General features: G+C 50.6%; 9 protein-coding genes across 9 annotated transcripts; 6 read left to right on the plus strand and 3 right to left on the minus strand.

The window, feature by feature from the left end:
• Nucleotides 1-43: 43 nt before the first annotated feature.
• On the minus strand, nucleotides 44-985 carry N7481_010087 (uncharacterized protein; the record flags this gene model as incomplete). Its single annotated transcript, XM_057269306.1, has 1 exon — nucleotides 44-985. One exon carries the CDS (start codon nucleotides 983-985, stop codon nucleotides 44-46), a length of 942 nt encoding a protein of 313 aa, XP_057119983.1.
• Nucleotides 986-1,388: 403 nt separating this feature from the next.
• On the plus strand, nucleotides 1,389-2,855 carry N7481_010088 (uncharacterized protein; the record flags this gene model as incomplete). The annotated part of the gene is made up of 4 exons (XM_057269307.1): nucleotides 1,389-1,719; nucleotides 1,774-2,210; nucleotides 2,288-2,457; nucleotides 2,540-2,855. 4 exons carry the CDS (start codon nucleotides 1,389-1,391, stop codon nucleotides 2,853-2,855), a joined length of 1,254 nt encoding a protein of 417 aa, XP_057119984.1.
• Nucleotides 2,856-3,775: 920 nt separating this feature from the next.
• Nucleotides 3,776-5,570, plus strand: N7481_010089 (uncharacterized protein; the record flags this gene model as incomplete). The annotated part of the gene is made up of 3 exons (XM_057269308.1): nucleotides 3,776-3,874; nucleotides 3,933-4,430; nucleotides 4,488-5,570. The coding sequence occupies 3 exons, from the start codon at nucleotides 3,776-3,778 to the stop codon at nucleotides 5,568-5,570; spliced, it is 1,680 nt and encodes a 559-aa protein (XP_057119985.1).
• A 1,749-nt stretch (nucleotides 5,571-7,319) lies between these two features.
• Nucleotides 7,320-8,444, plus strand: N7481_010090 (uncharacterized protein; the record flags this gene model as incomplete). Its single annotated transcript, XM_057269309.1, has 2 exons — nucleotides 7,320-7,451; nucleotides 7,503-8,444. 2 exons carry the CDS (start codon nucleotides 7,320-7,322, stop codon nucleotides 8,442-8,444), a joined length of 1,074 nt encoding a protein of 357 aa, XP_057119986.1.
• Nucleotides 8,445-10,191: 1,747 nt separating this feature from the next.
• Nucleotides 10,192-11,649, minus strand: N7481_010091 (uncharacterized protein; the record flags this gene model as incomplete). The annotated part of the gene is made up of 1 exon (XM_057269310.1): nucleotides 10,192-11,649. The coding sequence occupies one exon, from the start codon at nucleotides 11,647-11,649 to the stop codon at nucleotides 10,192-10,194; it is 1,458 nt and encodes a 485-aa protein (XP_057119987.1).
• Nucleotides 11,650-12,002: 353 nt separating this feature from the next.
• Nucleotides 12,003-13,378, minus strand: N7481_010092 (Zn(II)2Cys6 transcription factor domain-containing protein; the record flags this gene model as incomplete). Its single annotated transcript, XM_057269311.1, has 3 exons — nucleotides 12,003-12,871; nucleotides 12,969-13,283; nucleotides 13,330-13,378. The coding sequence occupies 3 exons, from the start codon at nucleotides 13,376-13,378 to the stop codon at nucleotides 12,003-12,005; spliced, it is 1,233 nt and encodes a 410-aa protein (XP_057119988.1).
• A 1,623-nt stretch (nucleotides 13,379-15,001) lies between these two features.
• N7481_010093 (CFEM domain-containing protein) lies at nucleotides 15,002-15,975 on the plus strand (the record flags this gene model as incomplete). The annotated part of the gene is made up of 4 exons (XM_057269312.1): nucleotides 15,002-15,088; nucleotides 15,152-15,329; nucleotides 15,391-15,668; nucleotides 15,724-15,975. The coding sequence occupies 4 exons, from the start codon at nucleotides 15,002-15,004 to the stop codon at nucleotides 15,973-15,975; spliced, it is 795 nt and encodes a 264-aa protein (XP_057119989.1).
• An 874-nt stretch (nucleotides 15,976-16,849) lies between these two features.
• Nucleotides 16,850-18,157, plus strand: N7481_010094 (carnitine:acyl carnitine antiporter; the record flags this gene model as incomplete). The annotated part of the gene is made up of 5 exons (XM_057269313.1): nucleotides 16,850-17,098; nucleotides 17,154-17,202; nucleotides 17,286-17,302; nucleotides 17,420-18,033; nucleotides 18,109-18,157. The coding sequence occupies 5 exons, from the start codon at nucleotides 16,850-16,852 to the stop codon at nucleotides 18,155-18,157; spliced, it is 978 nt and encodes a 325-aa protein (XP_057119990.1).
• Nucleotides 18,158-19,334: 1,177 nt separating this feature from the next.
• On the plus strand, nucleotides 19,335-20,485 carry N7481_010095 (uncharacterized protein; the record flags this gene model as incomplete). The annotated part of the gene is made up of 2 exons (XM_057269314.1): nucleotides 19,335-19,481; nucleotides 19,547-20,485. The coding sequence occupies 2 exons, from the start codon at nucleotides 19,335-19,337 to the stop codon at nucleotides 20,483-20,485; spliced, it is 1,086 nt and encodes a 361-aa protein (XP_057119991.1).
• Nucleotides 20,486-20,869: the final 384 nt, after the last annotated feature.

The following is a 20,869-nucleotide window of genomic DNA, read 5'->3' on the forward strand; positions in this document are numbered from 1 at the left end:
GTATCATAAAAAGCAATGGCACAGCAAAACCGCTTTAAAATGCTCAGTCATCGTCATCATCAGGGTCGTAGAGGTCGAGGTCCAAAAGACCTTTGGGTTTGGGTTTGGGCGCAGGTGCAGGCGCAGGTGCAGCAACTGGTGGCGGGCGTGGAACACTAGCAGCAACGGAGCCAGCCTGGGCTGCAGCTTTCGCGGCCTCGTCTTGTCTCGTATCCGTTGTTGGGACCGGCGCAGGGGCTTCTGCTACCCCGAGCCCCTCTGCCTCTCGGATCAATCGCTCCACCTCTTTGTCTGGGTCTTGGCCAGCCGCCAGCTGAACTTGTCCCATCAATCCCATCCGGATGCGATCCTCCATTGGATAGGGCATCATATACGCCTCGCGGGTAACGTTTGCCGAGTCGTCCAGCCACTGAGTTGCGTTTTTGGTCACTGAAGACACAGGTTCCTTCCCATACTCTGCAGTAGAATCTTCATTTATCCCTGACATTTGCACATCCTTGTCCGGAAGCTGTTGGCGTGTAGTTTGGCCCTTCCCTACTGCGCCATTCGCAGCATCCGCCGCGGCTTCATGGTTATATTTGCTAATGCGGCGCGCAAAGTCCAGCAGTAAACGGTAATCGATTTCTTTTCGCGACAGGGGTTTGGAGCCCCGAGGGTTGTTTTGTTCGTCCGAGTCCGAGTCCGAGTCACTTTCGTCGTCGCAGGCTGTGTGGATTTCTCTATCGAATCTTTCAAGATCACCGACAATAGCCTTGACGCGAGTTTCCAATTGTTCTGCCTCGTTTCGTAGGTTTAAAATCTTTGCATAATTCTCTTGGTGTCGCCTGAGGGTTTCGATAGAGGAGGTTAATGTGTCGTCGGCATTGAGTAGGGCGACGGCCGCTGCTGGAGCTCCGGCGGCAGCGGGGGAGTGGGTGAGGGTAGTCAAGAGCGAATTGAGTTTAGATTCGACGTCTGCCAGAGAGGACTGAACGACGTTGTTCATGGTGAAGGCTGGAGGAAGCTCCTGCGGGGGGCCACGAGCTGGACTGAAGCTGTGAAGATGCGAAGATGCGAAGGTGAAGCAAACAAAGCGGAGCCACTTGCATCCAAGATCACGTGCCAAGCATCACCGCATGTCACAATTGTGTTTTACTATTTTTTAGATATTAATTTATTTAACGTAGTTCTAATCATGTAGAAAGAAGAAAGAAGAGAAGCAAAGAGTTGACTCAAATAAGGACTAAAATGTATCCAGCAGATCACTAGAATAGTATTGTTGGTTATGGGGTTAGTGCGAGTGGTCCACCAGTTACTCTCTAGAAGTGGGGAGATTCCCTTGTCAACAACCTCGGGAACAACGGAGAACTTGAACTCGCTGGTATTTTCACTGGTATTTTGCTATCACAATGGACGTCACAGCTGGATTACCCTCTGCCAAACCTGTTCAACTGGGCAACACTGGCAACATTGTTTTACAGCCTCCACTGTCTCGCTGTGGACAGGGACCAGGACTTATTCTACTTCGGCCAGTATCTTATGCGGGATACCAGCAACAAAATACCAGCCTGGACCCTGAGCCCCTCCAAAAATGGGCCGAAGAAAGCTTTGCGGTAGCCCAAATCACTCTTGATGTTGATCTGAGTGGGGATAAGGCAGCTCTACAACATCTGATACAAGAAGCTCAGGATGGACTGACGGCTCTATCGGAGTGTACTCAGGACCAGTTCGGGTTGATAGGTAAATATGGGAGAAACTCGTACTGTGATGCACAATTACTAACCTTTTATGCAGTGTTCGGATCCAAGGCCGACTACATATCTCAGTTCGAGGCCACCTTGCGTGATGTGCCGCTGGTCAAGAACGAGGCCTGGAAGGTTGTTGCGCTGCTTTCCTTCGATTCCTGGGATATTCAAGTTACCAATACACCACGGCTTGTTCACGCATCAGGTCCCGACAAGCTTCCACAGGAGGACTTACAGATACAATATCATTATGCCGATGCCTTATCCCCAGGGTTCGTGATCCCGGGCCATCCCGACTTTCAATATGCAACAGCCGGAGTCTCCCATACCCGCAGCCTAAAGTTCCTCAAGAAACATCTTGGTGGGCCAAGTTTTGACCTCGAAAGAATCTGGGACGAGCACACTTACTTTGAATTTAGCGACCGGTCTGTTGAGAAGACCATGGCTACGATGGTGCAGGAGCCCTACGTGAACCATGTCCCCACGGTAAACCCCCCTTGCCCCAGACTCGTGAAAATGCAAGGGATGACGCCAGCTAATAAAGATATGTTCGGGTATCACAGCTGACAGGTGGCATCGGTCGGGCTCGGTTGAGTCATTTCTACCTTCATCATTTCATTTTTAATAACCCCGACGACACGGGTCTTGATCTGGTCAGCCGAACCGTCGGTATAGATCGCGTGGTCGACGAATTTATTTTCAGCTTCACTCATGTGAAACAAGTTGACTGGTTGTGAGTGACTATCTTCTTTTTAGCCTTTTGCATTTTCTTCTACCGCTGTGGACTTGGAATCTCACGCTTGCTCAACATCTAGAATCCCGGGTATCCCGCCGACCGGCAAGCAACTACGCATTCCTTTCACCTCTGTAGTGAACATCCGAGGGGACCGATTGTACCACGAGCACATTGCCTGGGATCAGGCGACGGTGCTTGTACAGTTAGGCCTGCTACCTGAGTATCTTCCTTTCCCGTATCCACTGGCCGACGGGACTCTTCCCGCACCTGGGAAGCGATTCGAGTATCGTGTGCCTGCGGCTGGAATAGAGACTGCAGATAAATTGCAAAATGGTGATGATGTGCCTTCGAACGGGATGTTCGAATACAAGATCCGTGAGGTGGATGATCGTTGAGGAAGTAAAATGGGCGAAGCATCCGCATGGTTGTACTGTAGACCTCGTCTTAAAATTGAAAAAATTGAAATAAAATATAAAAAATTCAGAAGCTAGCCAGCGCTTTAGCCATCCTTTCTTGGGGCTTTGAACTAATCCTTGCTGCATAATCACGCATTCTCTCTGGGGTCTCCTTGGACGTGCGTTAATGATTGTGGAGAAGGTTTCCCCTTGCTTAGGGTCTGCATGGCGGGGCTTGTATCATCTAACCAAGATCTAGATGATGTAGATTGTGGGCCATTGGTGACTGCTGTAACTTTCAGGACTAAATTTGAAGGCATGTGCCTCGATTGACACCCAGTTTCTTGGTTCATACCAGTTACTACTTGTCTATTTTATAATTGCTTCTTCTGATGCGGAGGTCGCTTTCCCCGCCCGAAGAACCGTCGTATCAACAGTATTATGACCATCAACCCCCCTCCCAAAATCAGTTCATTCGGATCATATAAAAGGAGTCAAGTAAATGCAACTTCAACGCAAATCGGCACTATCATGACAGAGTGCAAAGCAGAAATTCTGAAGATCGCCGGATTAGTTGACGTCATCGGATGCGGCGATGGAAACGAGTGACGAAGAATGCTGCACCAAATTGCACATTTAGACCACTTCCAGGAACTCCCCGGCACTCCTATTGACCGCTGATTCATATCACCCTGCAACCTGCTCAAATTAAACTCTCGACCAGATGTTCTAAGCTCCACTTCTGCTGCATAAATTGGATTTCGCTGGGTCCTTCGGACGGCCCGGGTGCAACTCCACTGCAGCGAATGGGTCCTGATGTCCTGACAATTGAGAGTTCAAATAGTCGGTGCTGAGTTGAGTTGAGTTGAGTTGAGTTGGGTTGAGTTGAGTTGAAGTTTTCGTTTTCTCCTGCTGTCGATATGACCGCCATTCTACTGCTAGCCCTAGTGTCCCTTTGCTGGGCAGCTTTGCCAGTGGTAGACCTGGGATATGAACTGCACAGAGCAAATTCATTGAATGTAGGCCAGCTTTCTTCTGATGGATACAAGAAGAATCTCCAGCTAATTATTCAACCAGAACACCCATGGGCTGTACAATTTCAGCAATATCCGCTACGCAGCACCTCCGGTAGGTGACCTGCGCTTTCGAGCCCCCGAGTGGCCTAAGCCCAACCGGTCGCGCATCCAAGATGGCTCGACTGGCCGAGTTTGTCCTCAGGCACTACCAATCTGGGAAGAGGAGATTGCGCCCGGTTTTCTTTTGAGTCTTCTTGCTGGCACCAAGTTCAATTTGTCAACCGACATCTCTACCTATCCGTATATTCCGGATAAGCTGGATCCCCGGACAACCGAGGACTGTCTGTTCCTGGATGTTATTGTTCCACAGAAGATCTTTCAGCGTGCTCAGCAAAGGAAAGGGGACTTTGTCGCAAAGAAAAAACTTGCTCCCGTGATGGTTTGGATCTACGGCGGTGGCTTCGCGCAGGGTGACAAGACCCTATATAATCCCGAAGGGCTGATCGATCGAAGTGAGGCTCGCGGAGAAGAGATCGTATATGTGGCAATGAATTATCGAGTAAGTTTAGATTGCCCCGTGGTATCCTTTGTCCATTTTATCTTATACTTTGTTTAGTTGGGCGCATTCGGCTGGCTGGCAGGGAGCAGCCTCACAGCTGACGGCACTGCCAATGCCGCCCTACACGACCAACGCCTCGCCCTCAAATGGATACAAAAGAATATTCATCTTTTTGGAGGCGATCCATCTCGAGTCACAGTCATGGGTGAATCAGCAGGGGCAGGATCTATCATGCACCAGATTACAGCCTATGGCGGCAAAAACGGATCTGCTCCGTTTCAACAAGCAATCATTCAAAGCCCAGGGTGGAACTCAATCGTCTCTCCCGAGCAGCAGGAGCAAACTTTGCAGCAGTTTCTCGAAGCCTTGAATGTTAGTTCGGTCGAAGAGGCCCGCCGCCTGCCGTCGGCGGCTCTGATCGCTGGAAACGCGTATCAGATTGCCGCCAAGGCCTTCTATGGCAGTTTTATTTACGGGCCAGTCGTGGACGGCACATTTGCACCGGCCTTGCCAGGACAACTTCTGCTGTCTGGTGACTTCGATCGCAACCTCAGTGTCATGGTCGGTCATAATACCAATGAGGGCCTCTCGTTTGTGAATCCTAACGGGACGAAGAGCAACTTCCTTCCAAATATACTGAAAGATTTATTTCCGACAATTAAGACTAATGTGACTCGACATATTACTGATGTCCTTTATCCCGCCCAGTACGACGGCAAATGGGGCTACACCAATCCAATCGCCCGTGCCGCGCTTGTCCTGTCAGATGCCGCGTTTGAGTGCAATACCGACTATCTCAATCGGGCATACCAGAACCAGACATACGCCTACGAGTTTAGTATTCCGCCAGGGCTACATGGTCAGGATGTCCTATATACTTTCTTCGACAATGGCACCAGCACGGTGACCTCAAATCTGGGAGTGTCAGTCACCAACGTGACGGTCGCTCACGCGATGCAGGATTGGTTTGTCAGTTTCACCCATGGAGGGACCCCGAGATCATCGCTGACTCCAACCTTCCCGCGCTATGGGCCCCGCGGGCAACTCATGAACATTGGAAATGACACCATAGCCGCCATGCGCGATACGACTAATAACCCCCGCTGTCGGTTCTGGCAGACTGCTCCATACTACCAATAGCTTTGAACAATGGTGTCCGTGGATTCAGCGATATATACTAGTACACATTATACATATTTGTACATAGAGCGAATGATAACTAAGACATAAGAACAACTTTCTGCATGGACAGACCATTCTACAATTGGACCCCTCGTACTTTGTACATTGAAATGCGGTATTTGTAATACAATCAGCACTTCACTCACTCAATTGAGAAGTCGGACAGAACCTTACTGACCTTTGTGTTAGCCGTGTCAGCCATAAGGCTGTGAAAAAAAGGCGTGTGGCTTGGAAAAGGGCGGGAAGTTAATACGATGTCGGTATTGCACCATACCGGAACTTACAGACTATATCACAGCAAAATGTGTCGATTTAGTAGCCAGCTGCTAGTTAGTATGTCCATCTGGGAGAGTTCTTGTCCGATGGAATTGATCACGCGATAAGAAGAAACTTGAGCTGCAGGGCTTCATATGGTGGATGTAGGGGCCGGGGTCGGGGTCGGGGCCAGTGTTGGGTTCCGGGGGGGAGAAGGGGCTGTCGAATTGGGTCGGTACTTGATATGGCTATTAGGGGCCAAGGATAGCCCATAATAATTCAAGTTGCAAACACCAACTGCAAGACTCTGCTTAGTATGTACGGAGTAGTTTTAGCTCCCGATCTCCCAGCAGCCAAGGCGTCGGCTGCAAGCTCCCATCGAGATACGATGTCTCGGAGATCCCGCGGCTGCAGCTGTCTATAGAGAGAGAGAGAGAGAGCTACTCCGTACGGAGGAGAAAGAGCTACGAGTACAACACTCGGCATGCATTAAAAAGCTCGGCATGCATCAGGTTGGGACTGCGCCCCCCTTTCGGCTCAGGGGTAAAAAATAGAAGAGGCAAAAACCACCAAAAAGCAACTAAAAGTCTGCTACGGAGGTAACTACAATCAAGAATGAGACATCAACCAATCTAATCCATCTCAATTGAAAAAAAAGAGAAAAAAAAGACTAGCCTTGTGGCCCTCGGTTGCAATGGGGTGGGCTAGCTGGTTCCACTCCCCAGCAACGCCGTGTCGATCGCAAGAAAACCGAGAGAGGGTAAGGCGGTACTCGAACAGATTTAGCTTAGTGTGCTATTGACAATGCCAGTTCCAATCCAAAAATAATCTTGACTCCGCCAAGCTTCGCAGTTGTTGGACCCTTTCGTCCCCATCCAATTGGGGCCGAAAACCCCCAATCATTGGCCGTGCATCGTCGCAAGGAAAAGCTTGCCCGTCACTCTAAAACAGCCCAAAATAACCAGTGAAAGACTGAAAGACTGATACGGAGTAGTACACCGCAGAACCTTATTGTCCCATACCCTAATGGGCCCAGACTAGCTCAAACCAGGCCGTCCCATGTCTCGCCGAAATGTGGTGACAGGCATCCATATTTCACCATCTGAAAGTTCATCACGAAGTCCCAGATTAAAAAGGTTGCACCATCTCGCGTGGGTAGTTCAAGTTCCACTCGGTTGCTTTCCCTCGACTTTCATCTCCATTCAAGCCTTGTACTGGCCCCGACTTGTATTTTTATCTCATCCCCCCCCCCCCCCGGCTTCTTGGACCCGGGGCCAACCTACGACATACCCAACTACATACTAAACTGCTACTTTGGCCCCCTCTTTTTTTACTCACGCCTCTCTCGTTGGCTCTATTTATCTACTTCTCCCCATCTTCTGTTGGACCCTTTTTTTTTTTTATCTCTCTCTCTCTTTATCCTCCTCCCCTTCACGCCTCTCTCTCTCCGCCATGAAATTTCACTGGTCACCCATCTGCATCGCTGGTGCGATCGCATCGGCTCTCCCTTATGCCTCTTCTCACGAACTCCATCTACCTTATCTCCCTACCCTGGAGCCAGAAAATCCAGTCGAAACCTATATGGTAAGTACCAGGGAATAACTTCAACTACGACCTTTTGATTCTCTCCAATAGCCAGCAAAATTGACCATCATACAGTCCATCAAATGGGCCATTCAAAATGGCTCGCTTTATGCCAACAATGACCAGGTCTTCCCACCAGCCATGTCAATGCAGCTACATGCGCCCTTATATGAAACCCATCGCAATATTCCCATTGAGCAAGAGGATATCCAGGTTTCCTATTCAGTCAAAGCCCGTTTCATTCCCGCCGGTGACAATGGCTCAAAGAATAAGATTCTTCGCATTCACGTCGAACTGCTCGACCGGGAAGGCCGCCCTGTCACTCCACACTCGGTATCTCTCGATCTGCTTGATCACCCCGATGGTACTCATCGTATCACTCGCATTCGACTAGACTCACCCCGTGGCTCTCGCAGGCCGAGACCATGGCAGATGAAGTTCTGGCAATCTCAAGTCAACACCCTCTTCAACCAAAATAACAAGCCAGGATTGTCCGCCTCCGACCAATCTACAGAGCCAAAAGCCAAACCAACTCATTCTCAAGAAGCCACCAAGTTGACTTCTGAAAAAGCACCCGAATCCACACCTATACTGTCTAAACCTGAAACAGAAAGTGAATCTCAAAACCAAGTTGGGTATATCTTCTCTCCTTACTGGTCACCATCCACCTATATCGCCCCCTCCGATGGACGTGGCCACCGCGGACACCGTCGTCCCCACGGTCACCACCAAAACGACTCTTTCATGCGTCTTGTGCGCCCCGTCATTCTGCCCGCAATGCTAGGAGTCGGGGCCGGCTTGATCGCTTGCCTGGTCGGTTTCTGCGTCGGCCACGTCATTATGTCCGTCTCTGTTCGCCTGGGCCTGTGCAAGAAGCGTTCCGATCGTCGATTATCCTCCCGATCCATCCCAGCTTGCCTTGAGGAGGGAATTCTTTCTGAGAAGGCCCAGCTCATGGTTCCAGAGATCCATCTTACGCAACCCGATGTATAGGGTTGTCTCTTCTTCATGATTCATTTTCAGGCGCGGCGCAGGATGGCAACAAATTCTTCTTATTTGGTTTCTCTTTTTTTTATCCCTGGGCCTTCCGAAGCTCCTTACGGTGTCAGCGTTCATGATAAGCATATTTTCCTTGTGTCCATGTTGTATATTTTAGCTATAGACTTAACTATGTGTAACTACTTATCCAAAATACGAGAAACGTATTGATCCAAACCTGCATTACACACATACCATACGAGTAGTGGTTAACTACGATATCCCTTTAGAGAATTGGTCAGTCGATTATCATCCATATCGTTGATCAAAGTCCTCATCCTTCAGGCCGGCTGGCCCAATGGCAAGGCGCTTGACTACGAATCAAGAGATTGCAGGTTCGACCCCTGCGTCGGTCAACTTTTTGCCCAATGAGGCCTCTCAGGAAGGAAGAAGTGGAGGGCGAGTCAAAAATGAATTATTTTTTCTCTCTCTTCACCTCCCGGTCCGATCGAACCGGGGACCCACCGACCAACTAGCCTGGTTGAAAATGTTTCACCGAGGTTAAGCCTTTCTATTGTACATATGGGAGAGCCACTTGACCAATTATAGACTCGGTATCCTTATTCGATTTTGATTCCGATACGGGTTCAATACGGAGTGTGTAGTGGGATTACGATCGCGTCAAATATTGCCCGATTCCCATTGAAAGATGGCGATCGGCTGTTCGGCTTGGAGCAAACTTGTCTGCACTCCGTACTCCGTACATACTCGATTTCGCGATATCTCCGAGACAAGCAATGTCGATCTTCAATTTTTGAGGTCGGATCTAAGTCCCGTGTTGCTCATGTGGTTAAACTTGAACGGTTGGTCGGTGATGAATGATCGGCATCAACGGGTAAAATTTGACAGAGATTTACCGTCGGGTTACTTTGATGTTGCACCAGTGCTGGACTAATTTTATGCTGGTACCTAATCCAATACTGTCTTCAAGTTCTCTTCGCAACTCTGGAGAAAGCCATGCCAAGTACTACTAGTATACGCGTCCCACGGTTGTAGACGTCAGCCCTGGAAATGACCAGTAGAAATACATTTAAAGCTTAAGAAAGTTAAGGTTCAATTGTAGCTGTCAATTGGTTGACTAATCCTGCTGCCTGTCATCGCTGCTACTCTTAACGGTGTGGAGGGCTCGAGTGGTACGCAGGTGCCGCGGCGCCCGCGGGGATGGTAACTCGGGTGCCTTATATTTGTGGAGGTCGTTGAAATTTAATCTTGTACGGAATACAATACGAGTAGTTTATGCGTTGACTGACAGTCCATTTAACTTTGACTCGTAGCCCTGCAGGTGAGACAAACCAATTGAACTTCAATATATACTAGTGCAGTACTAGTTACGGAGTAGTGTACGAAGATTGCCGATATCAATGCCCGGGTGGTTTCAAGATCTCCGGTGTCTTTCAACGAACTACTAGTACAACACTGTTCCAACCTACATCTAAAGCGCGTAAAACAAATATCTGGATCGATGCCTCAAAGTGAGCTGAAACAAAACCTGACTACCGATACGAGGTAGTATTGCTCCATCCCTGGATAATGAGGGTCGCACAAATTTCAGCCTAGCGCCACCACTTCATCCCTGACAAACACAAGAAGAATGTGCGTAGAATGGTCTCAAAGGTCCCAATCGACTCGGAGGGGTTAAAATTTTTCAATACCGATAATTAGATTACAACTTGTAACTCTCAATTCTCAGTAGCCTTGCTATCTAAAACACCCCTTTTAGCCCGCCCGGCTGTGCACCACCCCATATAACAAACTTTGACCCGAACCCTTTGCCAGCCTTATCCGCCAGGCTGATTTCTCGGTTCCTCGGCAAAATCACAACATTTTCAGGGTATAGCTTGCCAAGTATGGCAAAGGCTATCAGGGGGCTCTCAATCGGTATGACATGGACGCCATTTTTCTCTGCGGTCAAGAGACTAGAGTCGGGGGTCTCCAGAACGCTCACTGCATTATGAAAAACAATAGAATGGCGAGGTTTTGGGACGACACTGCCATTGTTTGTCCCATTAACCGAAGACTCCGAGTCCTCGGTCATGTATGAGTACCGATGGCCGCGAGAGACTTGGCCCACGTCGACAGCGACACGCTTCCCATCCCCCAACTCGAATCGCATTTCTAATCGACAAAGTTGGCCAACTTTTGAACCGCCAACAACACAAATCGAGGGACCATCTTGAATCTGTATGTTTTCCCCAGAGAAGCTGGCTGGTTCGGAGACCACCTTCTCAATGCCAGGGGGAATCTCAGCTCGTGGGGCCGAGTAGTAATCGTCGAACTGATAGTCAAATACCGCATCCATCGCCGCTTCATCCACTCTGACAGGAACATACTGCAGTAGATGCAACGGGGTCGGCCCACCGGCCAGGAAAGCGGGGAGGACAATTCCCTGTGCATACTGAAAGCCATACCCAACACTATCCGAACGAACGAGTCCGGGCGCAAGAAGGGCCTTGGCAAATGTTACAACATTGCGCTGCGTGGTGTGTTTGGTCAACATATCTGCCAGGAATTGACTTCGTGCGGGTTCAAGATGGCGGAGGCCTCGCGCTTTGCGGTTGATGGGGATGAGGACATTCTGGTAATTTTGGAATGGCAAGAGCGCATCGCGGAGCAGGACCATCTGATGCATATACTCGTTGAAGAGCTGCATTAGATGCGATTGGCTGCGGTCGCCGAACATGAGATCCACGTTGGATGGAGTGAGAAGGTGGCCCTCGCAGGAGCTACGGAGTTGGAGGTCAACATCGATGGATCTTCTGCTGCTGGATTCTTGATCTCGAGCCCATCGTACTAGAGTCTTGCCGATTCGAATAGCCTGGCCATTCATCTCTTGCCGTGATATGTCGAGGGGCTCAGTAAGGCGGAGGGTGGCCTCGCGGGAGTTTGTAGCCAAATTGGCTGCGATGTTGTCTAGCAATTGAGTCCGAGCCGGCTTAGTTCCTCGTGGATCATCGCCAAGGTGGAATACAACTGTGTCGAGGAGAGGCGCGAAGCTCTCGACTAGTTGTTTGGGTGTGTAGATTCCGGATCGTAGGCCCCATGCCTCTTCCAAGGGCTGTGTATCGTGGATGCCAGCATCGGCACCAGCGAGTTCACGGTGTCCCAAGATGGGGCAGAGTAGATTAGGTAGGTGATGCAGGTGGAAATTGGGGACACTCATCATTGCAGCTAGCCGAGCAACCATGACATAGATAGAGATCAAGGAGACGAAACTGTGAATATTGACCCAGGTTGTCATGAACTTGGAATGTATGTAATTATTTCACCCGTGAACTTGGAAATATATTATTTATATTCACTGGCAAGTTGCGCCCTGGGGGGGGGGGCGGTAGTATCATGGCCCCTCCCCATTGCTGATGGCGGAGTTTGGTGGTCGCGACCATCCAACTCCGCCGGAGTTTCAACGACGAAAACAACAACGACTGATTATTCGCATCGGGATTGCCTGGTCGGCTTATAAATATACTGACACGAACAAGATGCCGAATTTCCGGAGTAGAGGGTACTTTCACTTCAGGTAAATTGCTGCAAAGCACATAGAATGATCAAATTCCGGAGTTCATCCGAGCCACCAACTCCAATATTCGAGATGAGGAGTGTCTGCAAATAGTCCCGTGGATAGCTTTCAAGAACCTGCTTAAGATTAAGACAGCCTAGGACGGTATTGAATGAAGATGAGGTATCTGCCATTGTCAAAGAGTTCTGCTCGCAGTAATCCATATTCAGTTCCCAGTCCATCTCCGAGCGCGTCGCCCACAAGACATGGCTGGATGGGAGTGGCATATTCAGGATCATTTCATCATCAAGTGGCTCATAGTATAGCGAAGGGGATCCACTCTCCGGATCGCAGTGGCCAAGGAAATGAACGATATTAGCCAGGAAGATCGTGCGTCGCGTGGTCTCCGCGACAGCCCAGTGCTCTAATTTCTGCGACCCCATCGGCATTGTGACCGACATGAGATCGGTATTTAGATCATGCATATGCGAGCGAATCAAAGTTTGAGCCATCTTGGCCAGGAATGGGGCCTTTAAGCCCGTAGAATATGACCGCTGCTTCCACTCTTCTCCCGAGCGACTATTTGACGCCCGCAGCTCGAGAATCGCGTAGACAAGCATCGCATGCAAAGCATCCCACTGTTGCATACACGTGTATGTGGGATACGTTTGGATTAGTCTTTGGCGCTCGACCTCCATCGCTTGCCGAGCAAAGCGTGCGCCATCTGCTGTCTCCATCGCACTACCACAGCAGACCGCCATGGATGTCCGCGCAAGCGTCGTCATGTTCGGAACATCCTGCTCGTAGAGGCTGCAATGGAGGAATGGCGAGGTGTAATCATCTCGAAGGAGACACTTTGGATATTGTTCCACAATGCGAATCAGGTCTCTCAGTGTGGGTTGCACAACGGGGGGGATTCGGATTCAGATTCACATTCAGGTCCGACAAGCTTGTTTCGGGGAAATTTAACAAGGGCAATGCACCCACTGGGCCAGGGCCAGGGCCATCGGTCGCGCCAAAGTCGGTTATCCCTTGCGTGGGGAGCTGCAGGACGGGAGGTTGGATGAGGGTGAAGCTAGGGGTGGATAACGGCGAAAAGGCATTGTCGTTGCTTGGGCCTAGCTGCGCGTCGGCAGAGCCAGAGGCATAAACACAGGAAACTCCCCGGTCGACACATCGCGCGCATGGGTGGGTATAGGTGCATTTGGATTTTGCTTGTACACAAGCGTCGCATGCCTTACGACGCGTCGATTTCTTCGGTCGGAGACAACGTCGTCTGTGGCGTTGAAGGAGGTCGTCTGTCTGGTCAGTTTTGATGATGAAACACCGGTCGCGTTCACCTACGGCGCTGATATGTCTTGAAGCAAGAGGGACAGATATGATCTCCAGGCATTTTTTTGTCAATCTTCTATCCGTATTGGACGAAGCTGAAAAGACGAGGCGGAGGAGGATCGGAGTGATGCATGGTGAGCTACGAATGGCGCAATACCAAATTCAACTTTACTTCAACATCGACTTAGCTTCACAGCGAAAATTTTCTACAAAGTACCACTGGTGTGAGGAGAATACCAGTATAATAAAAAATCCAAGAAGATCCAATTCGTGGTGTCCACTGCACAGCAACAGAGCTGTACCGCGTCCATGCCTCATCCTCCACTCAAGGAGGGAGAGCTAAGCTAGACCCAAAACAAGCAGAATCATACGATCAAGCTCAATCAAATCAAATATCGAAGCCAGCGCAGTCCCAGCCACAATTCAGCCACACTAGCGGTGACGATGGATCAATAGTGGCGATCGGACTACGTATCCATTGACTAGCCAGAGTTGGCGCTGCTGATCGGCACCACTGCCTTGGTTTTTTTTTTTCTTTGGCGGAGTACAGAATCGCGGAGATTAGAGTGAAGGATTTATTTCGGCCTTCCGTTTCAGTTTTAGTGCAATCGGTGCCCGATGGGATTGCCTGATTTCAAGTTGCACTTCAGTACCTTGCTCTCAGTTAGCCATAGGGTATCTTTAGTAATAAATAGAGTCTCTGCCTACAGGGAGTACTCGTACGGAGTATCATCCTGACCCATACCTACAAATATCGTACATACATTGCAACCTGGGTGGACCAAGAATACACTTTGATCTCTCGACCCATACTCACTACGATAGCTTGCTTCCCTTTGAGTAGAAGATGCGAGCTCCCCCCCGGTTTACCAGGGAAACATTAAACTCAAAAGTACGACCCTCTTCTCCACAAGGCCAGCATTTCGCTAATGATTGGCCTAGATCCACTTTATTTCAAATTGACTCCGTCATCAAATTCAATCTGATCTCACAACATTCGATAGTGGCTTATCCAGCCCCCTTTAGTGCCCTACAGGGACCCTGGGCAAATCAGACGAGCCTATAGGGATCGACGTCGGGGTTAGCATTGAGAATCCCGGACGATCAGTCCCCAATCGAGATTGAAGATCTGAGAATTCGATTCATTTCATCCGGTGGTACGGAGTACCCGAGAAGCCACAGGGCCAATTCCTGTCTACCCCTGCAACCCGATGACTTCATGAAGCCGGCCAGGAACCATTGCAGGACCGTGGCCAAATCGAATCGCCTTGCATGACCAGCCACGTTGGCCAGGTAGCACTCGATGCAGGCAGAGAGCAGGATGCAGGATGCTGCAGCACACCGCAGGAGGCAAAGGAGAAAAGCAAAAGCAAACAACAACAACACGATGCATCGTGCCGGGCAACTCGCACTCGCACACGCACGGCCGACCATGCTCGGTCGTGGAGACGCGAGCGTGGGTGCTCGGTACATTAGACGCTGCTAGCGTTGCTCAATTACCTTAAAGGGAATGTTTGGTTCTCAGCTCTGATTCGAACCAGATTTTCTTCTCTATAAAAGACCCTGCGCCGAACCCGCAAGTGACTGGTCTTCCCCTTTCTCTGCTTTCCATCTGCAACTTCCATCCCCTCCCTATCCCATCTCACATTATCCCTTCTTCCACCTTCACATCATCACCATCAAGATGAAGTCTTTCTCCCCTGTTGCTCTGGCCCTTCTGGCCGCTATCGGTATGGTCTCGGCCGCCGACATCTCTGCCACGGATTGCGCTGTAAGTGGATCTTGTGCATGTTTACTATGGTGGGACTGCAGATATTAACCTGACTCGCGATAGACCATGTGTGTCAACAACATGAACGACAAGGCTTCCGAGCTGAACTGCAAGTCCGGTGACATGGCCTGCCTATGCAAGAGCGAGGACTACTCCTTCGGTATCCGTGATTGCACCAAGGAGGCCTGCCCCAGTGACGACGCCGAGAAGGTGTTGAAGATGGCTCTGGAGAAGTGCCCTAGTATGTTTCTCTGCATTACTTGAATTTGATATCAACATGTCGCTGACCTTACTATTCCTAGACGGATCTGGATCTGGCTCTGGCTCCAGCTCCAGCTCCAGCACCAGTACCGGCTCTGGCTCTGGCTCTGGCTCTGGCTCCGACTCTTCCAAGACTGGCAGCGATAGTGACAGCACTGGCACTGCCACCGGCACTGGCTCAGGATCCGGCTCTGGAATGACCACCGCTACTGCCACTGGCAGTGACAGCACTGCCACCGGCACCAGCACCGACAGCATGACTGGCTCTAACGGCAGCGGCAGCGGCACCGGCACCGGCAGCGGCAGCGGCAGCTCTACTGTAAGTTCCTTGTTGATCAACTATTTATATTTACCGTACTAACTATTCACCTCAGGCCACCGCTACTGGCTCCGATGCCACTGGCACCAACTCCACCATGATGACCATGACCACCACCGGCTCTGGCTCCAGCTCGACCGAGACTGGCTCTGGCTCTGGAAGCGGCTCCAGCAGCGAGTCTGGCTCTGGTTCCGGCTCTGGCTCTGACAGCGCTCCCTCTACCAGTACTGGTGCTGCTCACCCCATGGCCACCGTCGGCACTGGAGCTGTCGGCGTTATGGGTCTGGCTGCTTTGCTGGTCCTGTAAGGGGTTGGGTTGACTGGAGATCAGAGAAGCTGTAATTTTGAATTGAATGAATACTTGAATACCTAGGTACCCAGCCAAGGATATATGGGAATGGATATGGGATAAGGATAAGGACTCTGTACTAATGTCGATCGAATGATCTAATGAAGTCATGCTCCACCGGCACGTGCCTGGTTGCATGTGATTTGTATATGCACCTTCAAGTTCTTTTACGTATATGTGTAGAGAGAGTATAGAGTACATCTAGCTCTATGCTATGTATATTAGCACGGTACAGAGTATAGATTAAAGTAGACGCATCTGATCTTATGCATATCCATCCTTTGTCCCGTCGGAAAAGTGGCAGTCTTGGGCTGAGTTTCCCGTTCACCCGATCGGCCGCCTCCGATGGGAGGGGTTCGGTGGTTGGCGGTGCTGGTGGTGTTGGGGATGCTGAAAGACATTCCAGATGTAGTAGAATGCACATTAAAAGGGAATCAAAGACAAGGGTAGAAAAGGAAGTCGTCAAGAGCGAATCCAGAAGTGTGAGTGTAAACAGCAGAGCAGAGCAGAGCAGAGCAGAGCAGAGCAGACCGAGCCGAGGCACAAATCGGCCGTCAATTCCAACTTTCGGCTTCGGTCCGCTTGCCATTTACTCCGACCTTGCCTTGTCTCTACCTTCTTTGGGCAATTCTTCTCTTCTCTTCTCTTCTTTCTACCCTCCGTTTTCCACTTCTTTTCCTCCTCCCTCTTCTCCTCTCTCCTCTCTCCTCTCTCCTCTCCCCTCACTCCCCTCACTCCCCTATTCCCCCATCTTCTCCCCGGATTCACAAGCTCCGAGCTTCCCCGCTTACCGCCAACCACCACCACCACACCAACACTGCCCGATCACAAAATGTCGACCTCCACCGCCCCAACCCAGGAGATCAAGGATGAAATCAAGGCTGTCGAGAAGAAGGCTGTGAACCAGACCATTCAGCAGCTGCGCTCTCTGGGCGCCGGTGCTGCTGGTGGTCTCTGCGCCGTCGTCGTGGGACACCCCTTCGACCTGGTCAAGGTCCGCTTGCAGACCGCCGAGAAGGGTGTCTACCAGGGCGCCATGGACGTTGTGCGAAGGACCGTTGCGCGCGAGGGTCTTATTCGGGTATGTATTGTCAAGTGATTGCTATAGAGAGAATTCGAATTGACCAGCGCATCAGGGAATGTACGCCGGCGTGTCTGCCCCGCTTGTGGGTGTGACTCCGATGTGTGAGTCTAAGCCTACCCTGACCTCAATGGCATGAATGAATGCTATCCTAAAGAATACCAACTGACATCTTTTTTCTAAACAGTTGCCGTGAGCTTCTGGGTATGACTTGCCTCCCCCCTCTCCAAAAAAAAAGAAAAAAAGAATTGGAGACCCTCCATACATTTTCATGTGATAATCCAAAGAAAAAAAAAGACAAAGATCTAACCTCTTCCACAGGGTTATGACGTGGGAAAGACCCTCGTGAACAAGCTCTCCACCGTGCCAGTGGTGAACAACACCCCGCAATACTCTATCGCCCAGATCTCCGCCGCTGGTTTCTTCTCCGCCATCCCCATGACCCTCATCACCGCGCCCTTCGAGCGCGTTAAGGTCCTTCTCCAGATCCAGGGTCAAAAGACCCTGGCACCCGGCGAGAAGCCCAAGTACTCCGGCGGAATGGATGTCGTGCGCCAACTATACAAGGAGGGCGGTATGCGCAGTGTCTTCCGGGGTAGTGCTATGACCCTGGCCCGTGATGGACCCGGTTCGGCCGCTTACTTCGCTGCGTACGAGTATATCAAGCGCAGCCTGACCCCCAAGGATGCGGATGGAAACCTCACTGGCGAACTGTCTCTCCCGGCTGTCGTCGCTGCAGGTGGTGCTGCTGGTATCGCTATGTGGATTCCTGTCTTCCCCGTCGACACCATCAAGTCCCGTCTGCAGAGTGCCCCGGGCAAGCCCACCATCGGTGGAACCATCCGCTCGGTCTACGCTAGCGGTGGTTACAAGGCTTTCTTCCCTGGATTCGGACCGGCCCTGGCTCGTGCTGTGCCCGCTAACGCGGCTACCTTGTGAGCATCCATCTCTTTTCGCAATTTCCATCCTCACTATGTACATGAGCTAACCTCCTTTCCTCCCCTTCTTAGCCTCGGTGTCGAACTCGCCCACAAGGCGATGAACAAGTTCTTCGATTAGATGAATTGTGGTGTCGCTTTGTGTACATATAAACTTTTTGTTTGTTTATCCCGGTCTTTTTTTTGCAGCGTTAATTCAGTCGTCCGTCTACGGATCGGATGCTCGCGACGAGTTGTGGGCCGATTGGCCTCGATGGATCGGATCTTTTTTTATGTGCTTTCCTTGGCTTAGAGATATCCCCGGATGTGTTTCGTCCCTGGGATTTTGCATAGAATGGGTTCCTTGAGTTGGCATCGAATTTACCACTAGCTTGTGCATCACGGGCATTATAAGGGCTGTAGATATACCAGGTATGCTACTAGTATTAGTATGTTTAGGCTTCGTTTATTGTACTGGCGTAAGGCATAGATAACCCCAAAGGACCCATCAGATAAGATTAAGCGTACTACTATGTACCTGCCCCAGGGTGGGACCCTAGTAGGTGGGTTAGTCAAAGATTAGATATGAGCCGTAGTGATGGTGATACTATCTACGATCTACTAGTCCTAGACTAGTACTGGTACTGGTAGTAGTAACCTTGGAATACAGTATGTATCAGGACGGCAAATCTGAATTGATGGTAAGGCTGGTCTAGCCTCATCTGCCAGTGGTTAAGAGGGGGGTAAAGAATGGATTAGTAAATATTTCCAACTCTCGGAAGTGTTCGGGAGTTGATTGTGGGTCTGGCTGGCTAGCTTCAATTTTTGAGGCTCAAGCGGAGGACGATTGGATCATCTTGCGAGTAAGCAAGCTCGTCATTGGGGCACTAAGTTGGCACTAAGTTGGGGCGGTTTGGGGGCGGTTTGGGGCGGCCATCGGGGCGGCATCGGGGCAGGTTAATGCCGATGGGTAGGGGGTTCTAATTATAGGAATGTAGTACACCTGGGCACCTATGACAATAATAGTTGTATACTGTTAGTGTAAGAATATAATAGTATTAGTAAAGTATAGTATACTCTATAATATACTATACTCTATACTACTCTATACTAGAGTAGAGTATACCAGTGTTAGTTGTTTCCCCCCCGAGGCAACAACAGCCCAACAGGGTTAGCCCGCGCCTGCCTTCGTCTCAGCCTCAAAAGAATCCCCCTCTTCTTCTTCTCCCTCCTTTCCCTTCTTCTGTTCATCTCTTTTCATCTCTTCTTTTCTTCCCCTTCATCCGATTTCCCCTCACTCACTTTCACATTCCCCCACCATGCCTGTCAGCGGTCATCTCGTCCGCCGCAGCGCCGAGTTCGTCGCGACCTTCAAAGATGGCCCCGCTATGAAGGTGGAATTCTCCCCATGGCTGATCTTCTTGGTTCTCACTCTTGGCCTGATCATGGGCCTGGCTGTCATGGCTGTAAGTTTGGATTTTCGCTTTGCTTCCCCTTTGTTCCTTCGAAGCCCATCAACTCACCCAAACAGGTCGAGTACACTTACGGTGGAGTGGTTGCCACGCTTGCCGCCGTCGAGGACTCCAACCCCGACATCTACGTCCGCATCGACCACCAGGACCCCACCAAGCCCTTGGATCCAAATGAGCCCGAGCTGGCCGACTCGGCTCGTCTGCAGCCCATTACCAGTGGCCTGCGATCCACCACCAAGCACCTCCGCGCCCGTGCTGGCTTCTGGTCGCGCTTCCGGGGTCTGTCCATCTACCTCGCCTTCATCTTCGTCGATGGCTTCCTCTCTTTGATCTCTACCCCAACCGGCTCCTTCCTCGGCCATTTCTTCTCCCAATTCTTCATCTCCTTGCTCCTTGCTACCTGGCAGATGGCCTGGGTTCACATCGTCATCTCTGAGCCCTCGCCCAAGCGCTTCTACCAGCGCATCCCCAGTTACCGCAAATGGATTCGCATTGCCCCAGCCGTGGCCCTTGAGACGGTACTGACATATGCAACCTTCCTGCTGCCTATGGCCGTGGCCCAGATGGCTGGCTGGACCGAGGTTGCCCAGGACCCTAACCACCCGGAACTGAACGCCCGCAGGAATTTCATCCGCTTCCTCAGCATCGGCGTCCTCCCAGCAATTCTCTCTCTGGCAGTGTCTGTTCCCGCTCGCGTTATCTTCATTCGTGTTGCCGCTTCCATGCTGCCCGAGGAGGATGAGTCCATTGTGCCCTTTGACCGCTCCTTCGGCGGCAAGGTCGAGCCCGAGATCGTGGGTGGCAGTGGCAAGATTGGCCTCATGGATGCATGGACTACCTTTGACTGGAATGCCCGTGTTCGGTTCGTCAAGGTGGTGGTCAAGACCGCGATGATGGAAATCGCCCTGATGTTCGTGGGTGCTTCCGTCATTGTTGGCATTATGTTGGGACTGGGACCCCGGGGCGTGTCGATGGTGCCTGCCGACGGCTCTTTGTAAACATCACGAACGAAGGGGAACTATTGAAACTGTTTATTCTGTGGAATCTGTCGGAAGGATCGAACGACCGGGAGAAAGTTGGGGAGACTAGTAGTCCTTGATTTTTATGCATCATTATAACACACTCTTTGTATGGGTCTAGCCCGCATTTACTGCAGTATTTCCTTGGTGATTGGTTTCTTTTATTTCTGAATAGCTCATCCACAATCCAACCTCTTATATCTTATACCTTCTACACTTACCTCAAGGTAGTACACTCCACTCTATCGGTTATCGTGGACCAACCCCCGCCCCCCCACCGTTCACCGCCTACATCGATTTTCACCCCTCACCTTCGTCGCGCCTCACTCTTCTCAGCTCCTCACTCAACTTTATTCCGACTTT

The sequence above is a fragment of the Penicillium waksmanii genome, assembly GCF_028829765.1.
Source record: "Penicillium waksmanii strain IBT 27052 chromosome Unknown utg000008l:1.0-5622682.0:1.0-5626561.0, whole genome shotgun sequence".
Classification (NCBI taxonomy): domain Eukaryota; kingdom Fungi; phylum Ascomycota; class Eurotiomycetes; order Eurotiales; family Aspergillaceae; genus Penicillium; species Penicillium waksmanii.